Here is a 19,152-nt window from a genome sequence, read left to right on the forward strand (position 1 = left end):
TTATGTGGCTCATATGTAGTTTGTGGAATCACAAAATTTGGAAACTTGAATTACATATGTTGTCTGCTTCCAGTCTTTGGTATCTCTCTATTTTCCAAAATTACTCAGACCAACAATGTCTCACTGAGCTCATCTTCAAGTTTTTAAAATAACCCAGACCACAATTTACCTAGGTCAGGAGATTAATTTCCCCCCAGCTTGGGTTATAATCTTCTTTTACCAATAATTATTCTACTCAATTTAGTCCAAAGATCACCCCTCCTTGCCCTCTACTGGTCAAATATTAACACCTCTTCTTCTTAGAATCTATATTCCTTAAAATTTTTCCTTTTATTTTTTTAGATATTTATAAGCCTCAATTCATTCTGGGCTTTACTCTGCCAACATCACTAAGGATTTTAAAGCAGAAAAGCAAATAGGAATCATCTATATTTCTAACTTAGAAAACTTATAGTGCTCTTGGAATACTATTTTGAAGATTCTGAGGCATTTTCAGATTCAAACAAGAAAGCAGAGCATCGCCAAAACCGGTTTGGCTCAGTGGATAGAGCGTTGGCCTGCGGACTCAAGGGTCCCAGGTTCGATTCCGGTCAAGGGCATGTACCTTGGTTGCGGGCACATCCCCAGTAGGGGGTGTGCAAGAGGCAGCTGATCGATGTTTCTCTCTCATCGATGTTTCTAACTCTCTATCCCTCTCTCTTCCTCTCTGTGAAAAATCAATAGAATATATTAAAAAAAAAAAAAAAGAAAAAAGAAAGCAGAGCATGAATCATTTGTAATCCTAGCCATGGCAAAAGGCATTGTCTTAAGTTCATATCTTTGTCATCAGGACTTGAACCTACGATTTATTCCCCTCCCATCCATCCTTTACAAAGCAGCCACAATCATGAGACAATGTAAGTAAGAACGTAACAGAGAGCCTTCCCATCTAAATAACAGATCTGATCATGTCATGCCCTTAAAATCCTTCTGATATTGTCCAAACTACATTTCTGACACCCTGATCCAGGCCATTGTTTATTCTTTGGTATCCATTTGTTTTGTACCCTTTTTAGTTTTCAATATAGCTCATTTAAAATTTAAGTTGTGATCAGAGATTACCTTACACACAAAAGTACATCTCTTTAATAACTCTTCTTCCACATTCCCTCTCGCCTTCACTAGGCTTTTAAAAATACACTAGACTGAATTTATTAGTTTCTGAACATTCTAATCCTAGTTTGCCTTCTTAAAATCCAAAGTATCTGTCTGGTGAAAACCCAAACACCCTTTCATGGCTCTGACAGTAGCAAAATCACTTCCTTTACTTCCAATTAATTTTTACCTGGCTTGGAATTAATTTCAGACAAGTAATCCCTCCTGATACTATTCCTCTAGTTAATGAAACTAATGAAAGTTCCAATAAACGAACAGAGAAGACTTGCCATTGTCTGAAGTTCATATCTTTGTCATCTGGACTTGAACCTACAATTTATTCCCCTCCCATCTACCTTCTATAAAGCAGCCACAATCATGAGACAATGTAAGTAAGAAGATAACAGAGAGCTTTCTCATCTAAAAAACAGACCCGATCATGTCACGCCTCTAAAATCCTTCTGACAAGTGTCCAAACTACTTTAGGTCCTATTCCCCACAACTTATGAGGGACCACAAACTCAAAGGCCAATAGGGGATAGGCAGATAACTCAAATCAGTGAAACAGGTCATTTGAATATTATGACACTCAAATATTTTCACTTTTACCAAAAGATGTACTAACTCCTATTTTTCTCAAAATTGAAGGCATTCTCAGTCTAACTTGCATTTCTCCAAATGAGTAAGAAATATGCATGGGCCCTAGCTGGCTTGGCTCAGTGGATAGAGCGGCGGCCTGTGGACTGAAAGGTCCCAGGTTCGATTCCGGTCAAGGGCACATGCCCGGGTTGTGGGTTCGATCCCCAGTAGTGGGCGTGTAGGAGGCAGCTGATTAATGATTCTCATCATTGATGTTTCCATCTTTCTTTCCCTCTCCCTTCCTCTCTCCAAATCAATAAAAATATATTTAAAAAATTAATATGCATGGAGCAAAGATATATATTTCTACTGAAATGTGATTAGTGCCATCATGATAAATGCAAATGCCATTAAGCTTCAGTTTTGGGGAAACATTAACTGAAAAGGAAAGGTTAGCCATCAATTCCAGGTGATTGCTGTCAAACAGAAATGCAGGCCTGTGCCTATGTTTCAAAAAGAAGCTAAAAATCTGAAATGCATTGGGTAATTTTCCAAATTTGGGACAAACTTTTTGACAGGGTAAGTAAAACACACCTGCATGCTGGGTTTTGCCATCAGTCTCTTAGTTTTCTTCAACTGTTGTCTAGAGAGAGATATATCAGACAATGCAACTCTTCTCTGAATAAATCATGCATGTTCACATCATTCTACCTTTGTTCATGCTGCTCCTTTTGCCCTGAATGTTTTCCTAACACTTTTTCAACCTAATGAACTTAGTCCTCCTTAAAATTCATCTCAATTATTACCTTATCTGTGAAATATGCCTAATTAATCCTTCTCTCTCGATATCTTGAACTACTTCTAACACTAATCACACACTGTATTCATTTAGCTAGCTCCCAAGTTAGATGGTGATTTCCATGAGGTAGAAACCTTATTCATAATATGCAGCATTTATCACATACTTATGTGAACATATCCTTCCCTTCATTTCCCCAACCTACCAGGCAGATCCATGTGGTTCCCAAGGGCCAAGACACACCCAGCAAAACTCTGCTTTACAGTTCTGGTTACGACAGACCATGTGATTACAACCGCCATCCTTCTCAATTGTGACATGGCATTTGGGACATTCCTATGAAGAGAAACTATAAAGTTGGTGTCAATGCTACACTAGGTTGTATTACTACCACTGAGAAGAAGCCCGTTCTAGATTTGGTTTATTTTTGATATCACATTTACTGTGATTAATACATGTAAAGCACTTAGAACAGCATGGAATAATTAATAAGAACTACTGAAAATGATCTGTTATCATTATTACTGGCTGTTAAGATGCACAAGAATTTAAGGATTTTAGTGGGGTTGGCGGACAAAATATTTTTAAAGTACTTTTAGCCATAGACAGTAATAATAGTTTTATGGAAGATAAAAGTTTGTTCATGTAAATATAGTTCTCTCTCTAGTGTCATCTAAAAATAATTATTGAGTACTTCTTGTATATCACATTGTTCTCAGTGTTTTATATGCATTAATTTATAATCCTTATAGTAGTGCTATTCTTATTTCCATTTTTCAGATGAATTAACTAAGGGAGAGAAAGCAAAGAAACTAGTCCAAGGTCACAAAGGTAGCAAATGATAGAGTAAGGATTCACACTCAAGCAATTTGGCCTCAATAGGCAAGTGGAACTGGTAAATTCTTTTTGTGGCTATTGAGGTTCCCAACTTCCTTCTGCCAAATATTCTTGCTTTAAATTCTTCTCATTGTGGTCCATTTATAACTGTGCTACACAGGTCATGACTTTTATCCCTCAAGTCTCTATCATTTTCTTTTTTGCTAGTGAGCCAAAGTTATTAACCTGCAGGCCTACTGTTTTTGTCTTTTAAAAAAATCTAGAAAAATCAAACACCCATTATTTAAAAGAAAATAAAGATATAAAGCTTGTGTTTTTGCTTGATGTCTGTAACTACCACAAGGCGCAAGTATTACTCATTATATTATTTGTATAATTCAGCCTTTGTGAAACAGACTACACTACCCATAAACTACAGTTATTTGAAATAAGTCAATATGGCAATTTTTAATCATACATTTTAACCAGTTAACTACCACGCATCCAAAAACGAAAACCATCCCCATACGCCACGGTATTTTGAATTAAAAAAAATCAATTTGCAATGAATATTATAAAAATATTACTCACAATTCAGATGTTCCTAAATATTTTCAGCTAAAATTCTCACGAAAAATGATTTTATAGTTGGTCAGAGCTGCCACTTAGGGAAAACATTTTGTTTTATAGACACGTGTGGCGTGTGGGGAAGGTCCACTGCTTGCATCTACATACGCTTATGGTGTACAATGGGTTAAATCAAAAATTTGAAATCACACACGTAAGAAATTTTACATTTTCTCAAAGAAGCAAGTTCCAGGCCTGAAATATGTTTCACTCTACTTATCTTTGTTATAATTAACCAAATAGTATGAAGTTCTCAATATGTTAGGATACCATCAACAATCTGCATATCTGTTTAAGGAGCTGATAATAAATAAAAGTTTCTCGGGGGTCAGGCTGCAGCGCCAGAGCAGTTGCTTGCGCATAACTGGGGCGACCCTTTTAACCACGAGGGACACGGCGGGGGGGCGGGGGGAGGATAAATAAATAAACAAAAGTTTCTGAAACTTCTCAAGAAAAATAAACCTCTTCACTTTCACCTCAAAACTACCAAGTTGAGCCCAGCCAAGTGCGGCTCAGTGGTTGAGCATCAACCTATGAACCAGGAGGTCACGGTTCCATTCCTGGTCAGGGCACATGGGTTTTGGGCATGATACTTAGTAGGGGGCGTGCAGAAGAGAGATCAATGATTCTCTCTCATCAGTGATCTTTTTCTTTTTCTTTTTCTCTCTCTCTCACTTTCCCTCCCTCCCTCCCTTCCTTCATTTATTTTTATTTTTTACAGAGAGGAAGGGAGAGGGGTAGAGAGTTAGAAACATCGATCAGCTGCCTCCTGCACACTCCCCACTGGGTATGTGCCCGCAACCAAGGTACACGCCCTTGACCAGAATCGAACCTGGGACCCTCGAGTCTGCAGGCCGACACTCTATCCACTGAGCCAAACTGGCTAGGGCTCATCACTGATGTTTCTACCTCGCTCTCCCTCTTCATTCCTCTCGGAAATCAATAAAAATATATTAGAAAACAAACAAAAACCTACCAAGTAGGTAACTTTCTTATTAGAAACTAGAGACTCGTTGCACAAAATTCGTGCACTCAGGGTGTGCGTGTGTGTTTGTGTGTGTGTGTCCGTCCCTCAGCCTGGCCTGCACCCTCTCCCAATCCGGGAGCTCTCAGACATCCTTAGCGCTGCCACTGAGACGGGAGAGGCTGAGGGGCACTCCCCCTGTGGGAGTGCACTGCCACCAGGGGGCAGCTCCTGCATTGAGTATCTGCCCCCTGGTGGTCAGTGTGTGTCATAGAGACCAGTCATTCTGCCATTTGGTTGATTTGCATATTAGCCTTTTATTATATAGGATTACTATTCTTCCTCAATAATCTATTTTCTAATCAGTCAAACATATTCAAACCTATATTCCCTCCTTTAAACATCTTGGGGGTTTAGAGTATTTGTGATTTCTCTAGATGTAGAAAGTGGGTGAGAGTTTAAGCAAACTATTTATTGAAAATATAGCTGCCCTATTCTAAACACTAGTTTTACAAAGAAGATTTAAGGATTCTGGGGCTTTAATGAACATATCTGGTGGAGAAATTCTCAATTTTCAAAAAAATGAGGCAAGCGAGGAAATTTTTTAAAATAACAAAAGTAACCACACTTCCTGACACTACAGTAAGGTTTTCAGCAATGCACTCATGAAAACCATTATACTTATCATGATGGTTTTAGAGAGCACAAAAATATTTTAACCATACAGTTCTCAAAGATGTGGGCATTGTACCATGTGAAAGGACTTAAGTTTCACTGCTAATGCTTTCTGAGAGACAGAAATAAATACGCATTTTTAATTTTGGGGGGTAGAGCAGGGTACTATTGTTATAAAATCATGTGTTAGCCTTCATCATTTAAGCATTCCTTACTCTTATTGTCCTGTGATTGGGTGATGAAACTGTGCAAAGCTTTAACTAACACAGGCTAAACAACTCAGTATTATTTAAAGCAGCGGTTGCCAACCTTTCGGACCTCACGGACCACCGGTTGGCAACCACAAATTCAGATTTAAAGCATCATCTTCACATTTGAAAGGCAATACTAAAAATGAACAGCCCATTAATAACCTTATCATTCATTATCTAAGTCACTTCCTATTTGGATGGGATATAAGATTGAATTTTTTTCTATTCAGAGATTGGCTGGTACACAGTTGGGGTTCAAATGCTTGTTCATTACTTAGTGATAGGAAACAAGGGTGTTCAAGATTACTTGTATTTGTAAGATTTTTGTCTAGAAGTGGTTCAGGGTCATAAAGAGACTGAATTTTGAAACCAGTATCCTGAGCAATGCACTTAAAAATAATACAAAACACACACCACATATAAAAAATCAAGGGATACCCATATTACACCTAGATTTATATTTCGTAAGAGTCAGGTCTCGTAATAAGTCATATTATGGAAGTTTAACATGTTAAAAATGTTATATAATAAAGTTATTCAGTTACTCTGACTGAATGCTGTTCTAAAAGAAATAATCCCTTAAATTAAACGCTGGGGATTTTTAAAGGCAGAAATGCAAATTAGCCTAATAAAAACAAGCTAGGTGGAGTAAACTCTACAATACATTTGCATACTAAAAGGAAGCCAAGAACAATATGAGAAAGCAATATAACAAATGTCAGGGTAGAAAAATTATCAGCCTTTTCTTCAATAGAAAATTAATGCTTTTCCATGAACAGAAAAATTTTAAAGTAGAGTCCTGTGCATATTACACTATAGTATTCAATAAAATAAACTCAAAACTAAAACAAAGAAAAAAATTAATAGGCAATCATTCTGGATAAAACAAAACAAAACAAAAAACAAAAAAACCGTAATCAAGAAAAAGGTAAAACAAGGCCCTTAACCAGGTAAACTTACTGTTTTTTCGCTAATGCTGATGTACCTGTCCTTATCAGTTCATTACCACAAGTTTACTGAAGGAAAATACCAACCTTTGTGTTGGCTGCAATCCAATTAGAGGTTTCACTGTCATCATCACACTTTTTAATCCACTTCTTCAACCACTGTTTGGGAAAAAAAAAAACACAGAACAACAACTGTTAGGTTACAACAAAAGACTTAATAGTAAATTACTTCAACACAAATTCAGTCAAACTTAAATATAAAACCCAAAGGACAAGATTATTACTGGGTTTACTTCCTTTTAAATCAAGGAAATCCTGTAGTTTTAATATCAAGTATATAAAAATTGAACCAAAGGAGGACTTTCTCTGGCTGAATAGAATAGAGAACCTAGAGCTTGATTAGAATTTCAGCTCCAAGGTGTGCCATTCCCCTTAGCCAAATACAAAGCCTACTAAGGAAGGTGCCTTAACTATCATTATCCTGATAATATCAGGAGTTGACTTATTCCTAAGGAATGCTCTGTAATGATCATTTAATGTAATGATCATTTGAAATAAAAAGGGCAAAATAAAATATTTTATCTATTACTGGATAGATAACAAAATTGTGGGCTGTAGTTTTCAGTAAACAAGTCTTAGAAGTGCTGTTATTTAAAAATGAAAATGCCAAACTTACCTTACATTTAACAGGATCATGCCAATTTTCTCCACAGTTAAAACTGTTAAGTGACATAAGAGTTAAAAGAATTAAGTCCCACCTACTGTAAAGTATGTAAGCAAACAAACCACTTCATGCTTTAAAGTTCCTCAATATTTTCACCAGTTTCCAGTGACTGGCAAATACAAAGGCAGGAACCATGTCTATTTTATTCTACAATAAATTATTTAGAATTTAATATTAGGATCAGAGTGTTGTGTGTATGTGTGTGTGTGAATGAAGAATGACTATAAGCATGAAGACATGCTTAGATGATAATTTCATAACAAATGACTAAACAGCTATGAAACTGTTAAAGAATCAGATTATTTGTATTTTTCTGATAGTTTTTAAGATGGCTCCTTGGTACAGTCATTCTCTAATTGAAGCCAAATTGAAATAATTTTCATTAAATTCAACTTAAATGTCAACCATGCTTCAATAGCATATATTGTCTTATTTAACACCCCAAATAAAGAATAAAAGTTTGGGGGAGGATCCAAGATGGCGGCATAGATAAACATCTGGGCTGCTTCCGCCCACAACAATTTCCAAAACTACAACTAAAAGACAGAACGTCTATCACCCAGAACCACGGGAAAGCTGGCTGAGCGGAACCTCTACACCTAGACCGAAAGAGACGGGAGCAATCAGGGCGCAAATGCTGAAAAACTGAGGTACAGGGGAGCACGCGCGCGATACGAGCTGGCGGCAGAGCCCAGCTGGAGGCGGTAGTTGCTTTCTTCAATCCGAAGAGAGACGAGCCCCCAATCTCTCTGAAATCCAGTTTCTGGGGAGAGACTGGGCTGCCTGCCAGCGGGTCAGAGTGAGGGTGGCTTACTAGCAGAGCTGCGTGGAGGGTACAATTGTTGGCTGCGCCGGGGCGCGAGACACGGTTGGAGGCGGCTCACTGCCAGCCATCGCTGTTTGACACGCCCTAGCCTAGTGACGCCCTGAGACTCCGCCCCGCACAATCTACAAACACACCCAAGCTCCTAGCAGCAGCTTTTGCATATGAATGGCCTTCCCTATTGCAGTTTAAACTAGTAAACTTGCAACCCGGTACAGACAGCTCCAAAGCCTCCAAGCTCCAAGCAGGGAGGAGAGGACGGCAGTTCTCGCTGTAGCTCCTGCAGGGTGGCCTCAGACAGCAGCTGAACTGCACCCCATTGGAGATCCAGAAGCCAGTGTACCTAGTGGTCAGCGTGAGACACCAGATTTCAACTCCTCACATCCATAAGTGACACACTCGGGAGGCGGACTCAGTGAGCACCAAAGCCCCACTCAAACAAGCCCTGTACCACAAGCGTGTCTCCAGCGCAGCAGTGCTTCCATTATAGACACAGCGGGTCCTCACAGCCAATTGGCCTGGAGGTCAATTCCTCCCAGTGTACCAATAGCAATCAAGGCTTTTAACTACACCAAGACTTTCCACTCAGCCCACAAAGGGGTGTACCAAGAGCGACCACCTAGGGTGATTGGGGAAGCTGAGCTACCATCAACACAGGGAGGCAGCCAAAATGCGGAGACACCAAAGTATGTCATGAATAGAAGAGATGGAGGAAAGTAAACTAATGGACGACACAGTGTTCAGAACCACATTTATAAGGTTACTCAAGAATCTTCTAAAAACCGCTGAGAAACTTGAAGAGACCTTCCAGGACCTTAATGAGAATACCAAAAAAATGGAAAAGGACCAGTCAGAAATTAAGCATACACTGTCTGAAATAAAGAATATATAGAAACTCAACTGTAGACCACCGTACCTGAAGAGTTAAACCAAAGATCTGGAATATGAGGAAGCAAAAAACACCCAACCAGAGAGGCAGAAAGAAAGAAGAATCCAAAAGTGTGAGGATAGCGTAAGGAGCCTCTGGAATGGCTTTAAGCATACCAACATCCAAATTTTTGGGGTGCCAGAAGAGAGAGAGAGCAAGATACTGAAAACCTATTTGAAGAAATAATGCCAGAAAACTTCCCCCACCTGGTGAAAGAAATAGACTTACAAGTTCAGGAAGCGCACAGAACCCCAAACAAGAGGAATCCAAAGAGGACCACACCAACACACATCATAATCAAAATGCCAAGGGCAAAAGACAAAGAGAGAATATTAAAAGCAGCAAGAGAAAAACAGCTAGTTACCCTACAAGGGAGTACCCATACGACTGTCAGCTGATTTCTCAACAGAAACTATGCAGGCCAGACGGGAGTGGCAAGAAATATTCAAAGTGATGAACACCAAGAACCTACAACCAAGATTACTCTACCCAGCAAAGCTATCATTCAGAATTGAAGGTCAGACGTAGAGCTTCACAGACAAGAAAAAGCTAAAGGAGTTCATCACCACCAAACCAGGATTACATGAAATGCTGAAGGGTATTCTTTAAGAAGAGGAAGAAGAAAAAAAAAGTAAAGGTAAAAATTATGAACAACAAAAAGACATCAAATACATACCTACCAACAAGTGAATCTAAAAATCAAGTGAATAAAAAATCTGAAGAACAGAATGGACTCGTGAATAAAATAGAATCAGGGACATAGAAAGGGAGGGGACGGATAATTATCAGGGGGAAGGGGGTCTGAGGGGTGCAGGAAGAGATTGGACAAAAATCTTACACCTATGGATGAAGACAGTGGTGGGGGGTAAGGGCATGAAGGGGGGTGGGGAATCAGGTGGAGGGGAGCTATGGGGGGGAGGGGAAAGAGGAACACCTGTAATAATCTGAACAATAAAGATTTTTTTAAAAAAAGAATAAAAGTCTGGCTTTGTAAGGTAATATGTAACTTAGTACTAATGCACCATAAGCAATATATGGGAAGCAAACAGGCCACTGTTTGCATGATCCAAATGAACATCAGTCCAGTAGAGATAAACTGTACCAAATAATGTGTAAAATAAAAGAGTGTGACTAAATATTCTCTAAGAATATACTAATTATGAATGCCTTTTGTTTTCTAGGCAAATAGTATATAATTTGGAAAAAAGTATAAATTAAGAATAAACACAAATTTTATGAAAATATAACCAGAGAATAGCTGATAAATTAGCTAATAAAGTAATTTAGGGAAGCCAAAAATCCTTTGCAAATAACAGAAACAAAGTGCTATTCATTTAACCAAAGTCAATATAATGGTTATGTCTAGAAAAGATGAGGAATGGGATGGAGAAGGGAACCAAAGGGGTTCAAACGCGTCTGTCATGTTTTATTTCTTATTAAAAACAAAATACTGATTTTGATTAAGCTGGGTTGTAGTTACATAAGTATTCATTGCTCTTATTCTCTATACTTTAGTCTGTATTCAAGATATTTCACACTAAAAATATATTTGAAAGTAGGTATGGAATCAGAATCCACCCCATCTACCTGGTAAACTATAAACAATAATGTATATTTAATAATTACCAAAACAGCATATATTTTACACCTATTCAATGCCTGTAAGTTTACCTGCTATTTTTGGAAATATTTAATATTAGTGATATATATGTCTAGTTCTATAGATGGTTGAACAACAACAAAAGAATGGTATGCAATACCAATAAAGTATCTATTTGCTAGCTCTAGAGCCCCTTGGCTTGACTGGCTTCTCATTCCTAACAGATCCATAAAGGAATGGAAGGTCATCTTAGTTCTTTAATATGCGGTATAACTGGAAATTCCCTGGTAAGTTGAATCTAGAATCCAACGGCTGAAGGGTATGCAATAGAACTCCAAGAACCCAGGTTATGAAGAAAGCTGGGGCCAGAGGAGCCATAGGAAAACTCTTAGTTAAAAATCACATCTGCCGAAACCGGTTTGGCTCAGTGGATAGAGCGTCGGCCTGCGGACTCAAGGGTCCCAGGTTCGATTCCGGTCAAGGGCATGTACCTTGGTTGTGGGCACATCCCCAGTAGGGGGTGTGCAAGAGGCAGCTGATCGATGTTTCTAACTCTCTATCCCTCTCTCTTCCTCTCTGTTAAAAAATCAATAAAATATATTTAAAAAAAAAATCACATCTAATCAACCATGTTCTACCTTTCCAAATTTACCTGAACATTTTCTTCTTAGGAGTAATTAAACTTGTCAGAGCAAAGGAGATTTTTAAGAAGTCCAGACTGTGTATTTTATTCCTAAGAGAGAACTTTAAAACAGAGCAAGAGCCATAAAGGAACCAAACATAATTTGACAAAATAAGCAATCAGAAATGAGAATAACTGAATTCTTGTCCCAGGTCTATAAGCTTGCTCCCATTTAAGTTCTACTGGAACACACAAGAAAATGAGATTATAACTGCACTTTTTACCATCAGAAAATATATATAAAACTTAGATCAATAAGGAAAGAGGAAAGTTATTTAGGAGTGACTTTTAAATCTAATTGTTATTTGAAAGAAATACACACTATATTAAACCAATAATACCTACTTCCCTCCTTCCTCAGGTAAAATTTTATTCTCTATTTTACTTCTAAGAATAAATAGAAAAGCTATGTCCACTATTCCAATTTAAGAAATCCCTTGCTTACCAAAACTGGCGCCCACATTTGCAGCGAACAGGCTTAGCATCAGGATATTGGACTTTAACAACATGGTGGCAATCTGGGGCAGGACACCACTTTAACAGTCTATTGCACTGAAACGCAAGTTAGAAAATAAAAAATGACAAATTAAATTCTGATGCAAGATTTGCTAGCATACCAAGCAATTATTTATATTAGTTCCCTAGCACAAGGGACAAAGAGGCTGATGGTGACATAAGCATATAAAAACCTGCCATCAATACTCAGTCTCCTACAGCAATGCTTTTTGGATGCACCGTTTTTCTTTTTTTTACTTACTAGATTACCAGTTTATTATAAAAATATGCAACTTAGTGAGGAAAGAATGAAGAAATAAAATGGAGTCACTATAGTCAAGTTGCTAAATTCCTAAAATCAAATAGCTTGAGGCATGAATAAATGATGCACTATTTTTTCTAAGATTATAGATCCCCTTGGAGAGCTGGTTTTATAAAACATATGACGTACTTCTTGTTCTATCTTCAAAATACCTGTGAGAAACTTTAGCATAATTACTCATTATGGGACCATTAAAAAGTATTAATTTGTTTACTAGTATGGTTCTATTTCAGGGCAATTTTCAAAGATGCAGGAAAATAATATATTCTCCAACTCAGGAACGGCGTTTAGATGACACAGAATAGTTTGAAACAAGCAAAGGGATACATATGAAATTTCTCCCTTTGACCATAAAAAGCTCTTCTAAGAACAAAGGGCAGTTTCTAAACTATGGTACAGATCACATCTTAGTTCTTCAAAAGAAAATAGAGCTTCTCAAGCATTTTTGTTATGGAAAAAAGCATGGCAAAACCCTCTGCAACAGACTTGAAGTTTACTGACAATTTCAAAATAAAAAATTACTATTCCTAAAATATGCTGTTTTCTAGAAGATCTGCTTCAGTTTAATCATTAATAGAAATAAAAATCACTATAGAGTAATTTAACTCTAGAAAGAGTTAAAATACCAAGTTACACTGATGCTCCTATACTGGGGCTGACAAACTTCTTCCATAAAAATCCAGAAAGTAAATATTTTTGGCTTTGTGGGTTAATAATGGCATCTCTTGCAAATATTCAACTCTGCCACTGCAGCAGAAAAGCAGTATAAAACAGCCCAGCCGATGTGGCTCAGTTGTTGACCACTGACCTATGAACCAGGAGGTCATGGTTCGATTACTGGTCAGGGCACATGCTTGGGTTGTGGGCTCAATCCCCAGTGGGAGGAGTGCAGGAGGCAGCCAATCAATGATTTCTTGTCATCACTGATGTTTCTCTCTCTCTCTGAAATCAATAAAAACATATTTAAAAAAGCTATATAGAACAAGTGAGTATGGTCAAGTATATCTTTATTTAAAAAAAAAAGGGCAGGCCATAGTTTGCAGACCTCTGTCCTGATAAAAAGAGATATTTGATAAAATCACAGCATTCATTATTAACAAGCTTATTGGTAATGGAAGCTAAAACAAAGCAGAGTTAGAGTACCAAACATGATTAAACAGGACCATTAATTATCAGCTATAATTCTCTGCTAGGGATCAAGAGTTATAAAGGAAGAATACTATAAAAATAATTTTATTATCAAAGCTGAAGATCTATAAAGAGATTATCTACTTATTCATTTGTCACAATCCTGAGATAAATATCACATGATCTCACTCATTTGTGGAATGCAATGAACAACATAAACTGATGAACAAAAATAGACATAGAAGCATTGAACAGATTGTCCAACCTATGAGGAAAGGCGAGGGGTGAGGGGTAAGAGATCAACCAAAGAACTTGTATGCATGCATATGAGCATAACCGAAGGACATAGACAGTTAGGGGGGTGAGGGCATGTGCTGGGGGAGTGGGGTGGTGGGAGTGGCCCGGGAGAGGTCAATGGGGGAAAAAGGAGACTGATGTAATACTTTAAACAATAAAGAATTTAAATTTAAAAAAGAAAAACAACCTATATGCATATATGCGTAACTCATGGACACAGACAACAGCATGGTGAAGGCCTGGGGTGGGGGTGGGATTTGGGTAAAGGGGGGCAATGGAGGGAAAAAGGAGGAGACATCTATAATACTCTCAACAATAAAGATTTTAAACAAAATTAATTTCTATTATAAAAAATAATTACTCTAATTAAAAGAGAAACTGTTAAGAGAAATCACTTACCTCGACAAAGCTATTTGTTATTAAATGTTGATACTTTAATTTAACCTTTGAATCTGTGATCAGGCGCCTGAAAGCAAGAATAAAAATAGTTTATTAGGGAGTTTCAGCTAAGAGTATTTTCTGCATTTATAAAATAAAATTTCAATGCTAAGGCTATAAAACTGCCCTAACTTGAAAATATTAAAATGCACAACAAATTAAAATTATCAACAAATATAACTGTAGTAATCAAAAACATTATTTTCAAAGTTTCTATAGTTTTATTTTGGTAGATGTTTTTCCCATATTTCTTACACTCTATTCTATTTTTACCCAGTTTGTATTAATATCTAATGACTTACCAACTACTGCCAAATTAGGCCCCTTTCAGGGTCTTCTGACTGACATCTTGCCTTAAACTGTAATTTCTCAGCCATCTTTCCTCAGATCCCCAAAATCAGTGTGTGAAATAAGAGATGACAGGAATGTTAGGAAATTGATCCAGGTTTTGCTATAGTTTTGAGGGCTTTCTTCTTTTGCGACCTCTTGGTAATTTATCAGAAATACTGATTGCAACCTGGCTTCTCTTGTCCACCAAGAACACTGTAATTCACAACTACTTCTAGAAATCACAGGAACCCATGAAAGTGAAGAACCCTGAAGCTTAAGTTGCATTAGTTTTAATAGTAAAAACTCTTTAAGTGTGTTGTAAGAAAAAGGTGTTGCTGAGCCCCTCAACCCTGGGTGGGTGCACACATGCTGGAGCCCTGCGGGGCTAGCCCCTTAGTGAGCAGGCCTCTGGATCCAGACCCCTGTAGCAACCCAGAGCAGCCCCCCAACACAGGGAAGTGCATTTTAAAGAAATTAAAGAAGGGATTGCAAGATAGTGGTGGATTAAGTGGAAGCTACAATGATATTCCCCAAGGACAAAACTGGAATTTCAACTAAAATATAGAAAAAAATCAACTTGAATAACCAACTGAAGACTAGGTGGAGAGAACAACTTATAACCAAGGACTTTAAGAGGAGGCCATAACAAGAGTGGTAGGAAATGCTGAAGCATAAGAGGGCACAGAAACAAACCCAAAGAGGCTGCAGCTGAAATTTGGGAGCGATATTTCAGCAGTGGGGGCTCCCCGTGAGAAGTTTGAGGTTTAAACACCCACCCAGCTAGCCTCCCCAACCCAGAATAACAGAACTGAGAAAGGTGGACACATAACATCTGGCTGTGAAAAGCACTGGGGGTTCTGTCCTGCAGGGAGAGACGGTAAATGTAGGCACCTCCTTAAAGGGCCAATGCACTAAATATGGTTTTCAGTCACTATCCTTGGGCTCTGGCAGAGGGAGGGCAGAGTGGACTAGAGTTGCATGAGAAGAGTCTGGGATTGGTGGCTCTGGAGCCGAGTAGAGAGCCACCTGGAACCCCTGTGCTGAGGCATTCCCCCATGCTGCAGAAAGCACCATTCTTAGGAAAGCTTTTCCCATCAATGCAGCTTTGGGAGGTTGGGTGGGGAGAGAAATTGCCCCAACTATTAGAAACCCTTTGCCTACCATGTGGAGTTTAATGCTCTGCTGAGCTCTGCAGCCTGAGGCTCACTAAGTGACTGAGACTACCAATCAGCCTGCAGGAAGAGGCAGATCTCTGGGTGCTTTCAGTCTTTCTTTGCCTGATCTGCTTCTGAGCCTGAGGTTAAAGAGAGCAGACCTTGTTGCACAGCTTGGTACTTTCCACAAGCATCCAGCCTCAGCAGAGGGAGCCACAAGCTGTGAGTCACTGATAGCTCCAAACAGAGTACTCAGGGCCAGTCACAAACAGCATCTGGCATTGGCCTGAAACAGGGACACTCCAAAGAGGCCCCAAACCAATAATAAACCCAGTGGACAGTTTCAGACAACACCAGAACAGGATCAAATAGGCTTCACAAGCACTATATCCACAGGGAGATATTGCAGACTCCAAGCCCTACTGAGGTGAATTCAGATTCTTGTGATCAGCACTGCACAGAAGCCTGCACACTGTCTTGGGGGATAAGCCGCCTGACCATCAAGCCCACAGCAATCAAGACTCAATTACAACAGGGAAGGCCAACACAACGTGCACAAAGGACATTATAACAGCATCCAGGTCTGGTGATCAGGGAGACTGTGCCTTTGGGTCCCACAGATCACCTACTACATAAGGCCACCCTAGCAGGAGTGGGGGTTGTAAGCAGATCTACTTACCGTATTTTCTGGCATATAGACGACTGGGCATATAAGATTTTCCTGGGTTAAAAAGTAGTCTTATAAGCCAGAAAATACGGTAATTGTAACAGGAACGATGGAAGAGAGGGTGGGGATTGTTTCAGAAAAGGTACAGTATTTTCCGGTGTATAAGATGACTTTTTAACCCAGGAAAATCTTATACGCCCAGTCGTCTTATAGTCGCCGGAAAATACGATAATTTGTAGAAACAAACCCAAACAGGCAGCTAAAATTTGGAGACAAAGAAATAAGCCCCGGAGAAACCAAGATGGCGGCATAGGTTAAACACCTAACCTATAGCCTGGCACAACAATTTCAAAAACACAACTAAAAATCAAAACGGACATCATCCAGAACCACAGGAAAGCTGGCTGACTGAAATGCCCACAATTAGAAGGAAAGAGAGGACCACAAGGAAAATCAGGGATGCCGTAAAAGCTTGAGGTATGGAGACACGAGCCCGCGCGCGTGCGGGGAAGACGGAGCCGGAGAGGAAGGGGCGGCTAACGGCCTGGCTGGCGTTCTCTGGCGGGAAGGAGATAAAAGCGCCAGATTGTGCTGAACCCCAGCTCCGACTGCACTGAACCCCAGTTCCGGGCGAAACCCTGGGAAGCCGGGCTCAGGCTGGGGGAGTCTGGGCTGTGGGGCGGAGACATGGAGGAGTTGCGCCGGAGCCGCGCACGGGAATGTGCGCAGAGGAGGGTCTGTTGCCTGTGCCGCTGGATTGCCCTAGCGGGAGGGAGACAAGGGCTCCGGACTGTGCTGAACCCCCAGTTCCAACTGCACTGAACCCCAGTTCCGGGAAAGACCCGGGGAAGCCAGGCTCATACTGGGGAAAGCTGGGCTGTGGGGCAGAGGTGCAGAGAGGCGGCGAAGAGCAGAGCACCGGAGGCGCGCAGGGGATTGTGCGCGGAGGATGGGCTGCTGACTGTGCCGCTGAGTCGCCCTGGAGGGAAGGAGACAAAAGCGCCAGACTGCGGTGAGCCCCAATTCTGACTACACGGAAACCCAGTTCTGGGCGAGAATCTGGGAATCCAGATTCATTGGGGGAGAGACTAGACTGTTTGGCAGCGCGCGAAACTCTAGGGCGCTTTTCTCTCAGAGGTGTTTGCTGGGAGTGCAGAGGGACACAGGAACCTCATAGGGCGGGGCTGACGGGAAGCCAAGGCGGTAGGCTCCGCCCTGTAACTCCGCCCCATCCAAGCTGAACACAGAGGCTTTTACAATTTTGCAAGTCTAGTTGAATGGGGCTGTCTCCCGGCATAGACACAGCTGATCCTCACAGCCAATTGGACTGGAGGTCACATCCTCCCAGTGTACCAACAGCAATCAAGGCTTAACAACACCAAGACTTTGCACTCAGCCCACAAAGGGGGGTATCAAGAGCGACCACCTAGGGAGACTGGGGAAGCTGAGCGATAGGGAGGCAGCCAAAAGGGGAAGACACCGAAACAGGTCACGAATATAAGGGATGCTGTAATTCATGCTGAGGGGCCACAGGCAGTAGCTGACCTACACTCCATTGGAGACCCAGAAACGAGGGCATCTAGTGGTCGGTGTGAGATGACACCAGATTTCAACCACTCCCATAAGGGACACATTCAAGAGGCAGACGCAGTGAGCGCCAAAGCCTTGCTGCACCAAGACCCGGCACATAAACGTGTCTCCCGCACAGCAACTCTTCCTTTATAGACACAGGGGGTCCGCACGACCAACTGGCCTGGAGGACAATTCCTCCCAGTGACACCAACAACAATCAAGACTTAACTATACAAACAAGGACCAAGATGGAGGCATAGGGCAGAAGCCTGATTGCTGCCTACCACAACAATTTTGAGACTACGATGGGAGAGCAGAGCAGACACCATCCAGAACCACCGGAGGGCTGACTGAGCAGATGCTCTACAACTAGAATAAAAGAGAGGGGTACGCGGGATGAAGCTGATGCCGGTGACCCAAAGACCACACTTTAAAAACTACGGCTCAGGCACACAATGGCGGCCTGGAACGTGCTCGGCGCGGTGCCCCCAGCGGTCTCCGGCTGAGGGGAAGGCCCCACTCGCTGCCGAGCACGGACAGACGAGCCCCTGGGAGACATGGGGTGGGAGACTACGCGCTTGCTGACCTCCGAGTCCTTCAAGAATCTCAACGCCCCGGAAGCGGCCAGGTGCGCACGCTCGGCGACCGGCCACCGCTGCAGACCCAAGGGCCGCCGCAGCCACCCCGGACCAGCCCGCCGCCGCGCACCGGGCACACCGGAGCTTCGCCGAGCCCGCCGCCCAACGAGTTCTGCGGTGGCTGCCCTGGAACTCTGAGAAAATGGCCGAAGGAATTGCTGAGAGGGAATTGACCAACAGGAATTGGGATCAAGAAGATGAAACCCCGCTGGGTCCTGGATCCGGGTGAAGCCGCGTGCCCCTGGGTCCGGGTGAGGCTGGGAACTGGGTCAGGGTGAGGCTGGGCCCCGGGTCCGGGTGAGGCCACGTGCCCCTGGGTCCGGGCAAGGCCATGCGCCCCTGGGTCCGGGTGAGGCTGAATCCTGGGTCTGGGCGAGGCCGTGTGCCCCTGGATCCGGGTGAGCCTGGCCCCGGGTCCGGGTGAGGCCGTGGGCCCCTGGATCCGGGTGAGGCCGTGGGCCCCTGGATCCGGGTGAGCCTGGGTCCCGGGTCCGGGTGAGGCCGTGGGCCCCTGGATCTGGGTGAGCCTGGGTCCCGGGTCCGGGTGAGGCCGTGGGCCCCT

General features: G+C 41.5%; 1 protein-coding gene across 3 annotated transcripts in view; it reads right to left on the minus strand.

The window, feature by feature from the left end:
• Nucleotides 1-19,152, minus strand: part of ARIH1 (ariadne RBR E3 ubiquitin protein ligase 1) — a 175,759-nt gene that overhangs the window by 25,224 nt on the left and 131,383 nt on the right. For all 3 annotated transcript variants that reach the window (XM_079788687.1, XM_079788686.1, XM_079788688.1), the window contains 5 exons: nt 14,191-14,257; nt 11,995-12,101; nt 7,469-7,511; nt 6,880-6,951; nt 2,718-2,848 (listed from right to left, as the gene is read on the minus strand). In XM_079788687.1, the coding sequence (XP_079644813.1) occupies nt 2,718-2,848; nt 6,880-6,951; nt 7,469-7,511; nt 11,995-12,101; nt 14,191-14,257 (420 nt within the window). The remainder of the gene's footprint in view (nt 1-2,717; nt 2,849-6,879; nt 6,952-7,468; nt 7,512-11,994; nt 12,102-14,190; nt 14,258-19,152) is intronic.

Source organism: Cnephaeus nilssonii, assembly GCF_951640355.1.
Source record: "Cnephaeus nilssonii genome assembly, chromosome: 1".
In the NCBI taxonomy this organism is placed as follows: Eukaryota; Metazoa; Chordata; class Mammalia; order Chiroptera; family Vespertilionidae; genus Cnephaeus; species Cnephaeus nilssonii.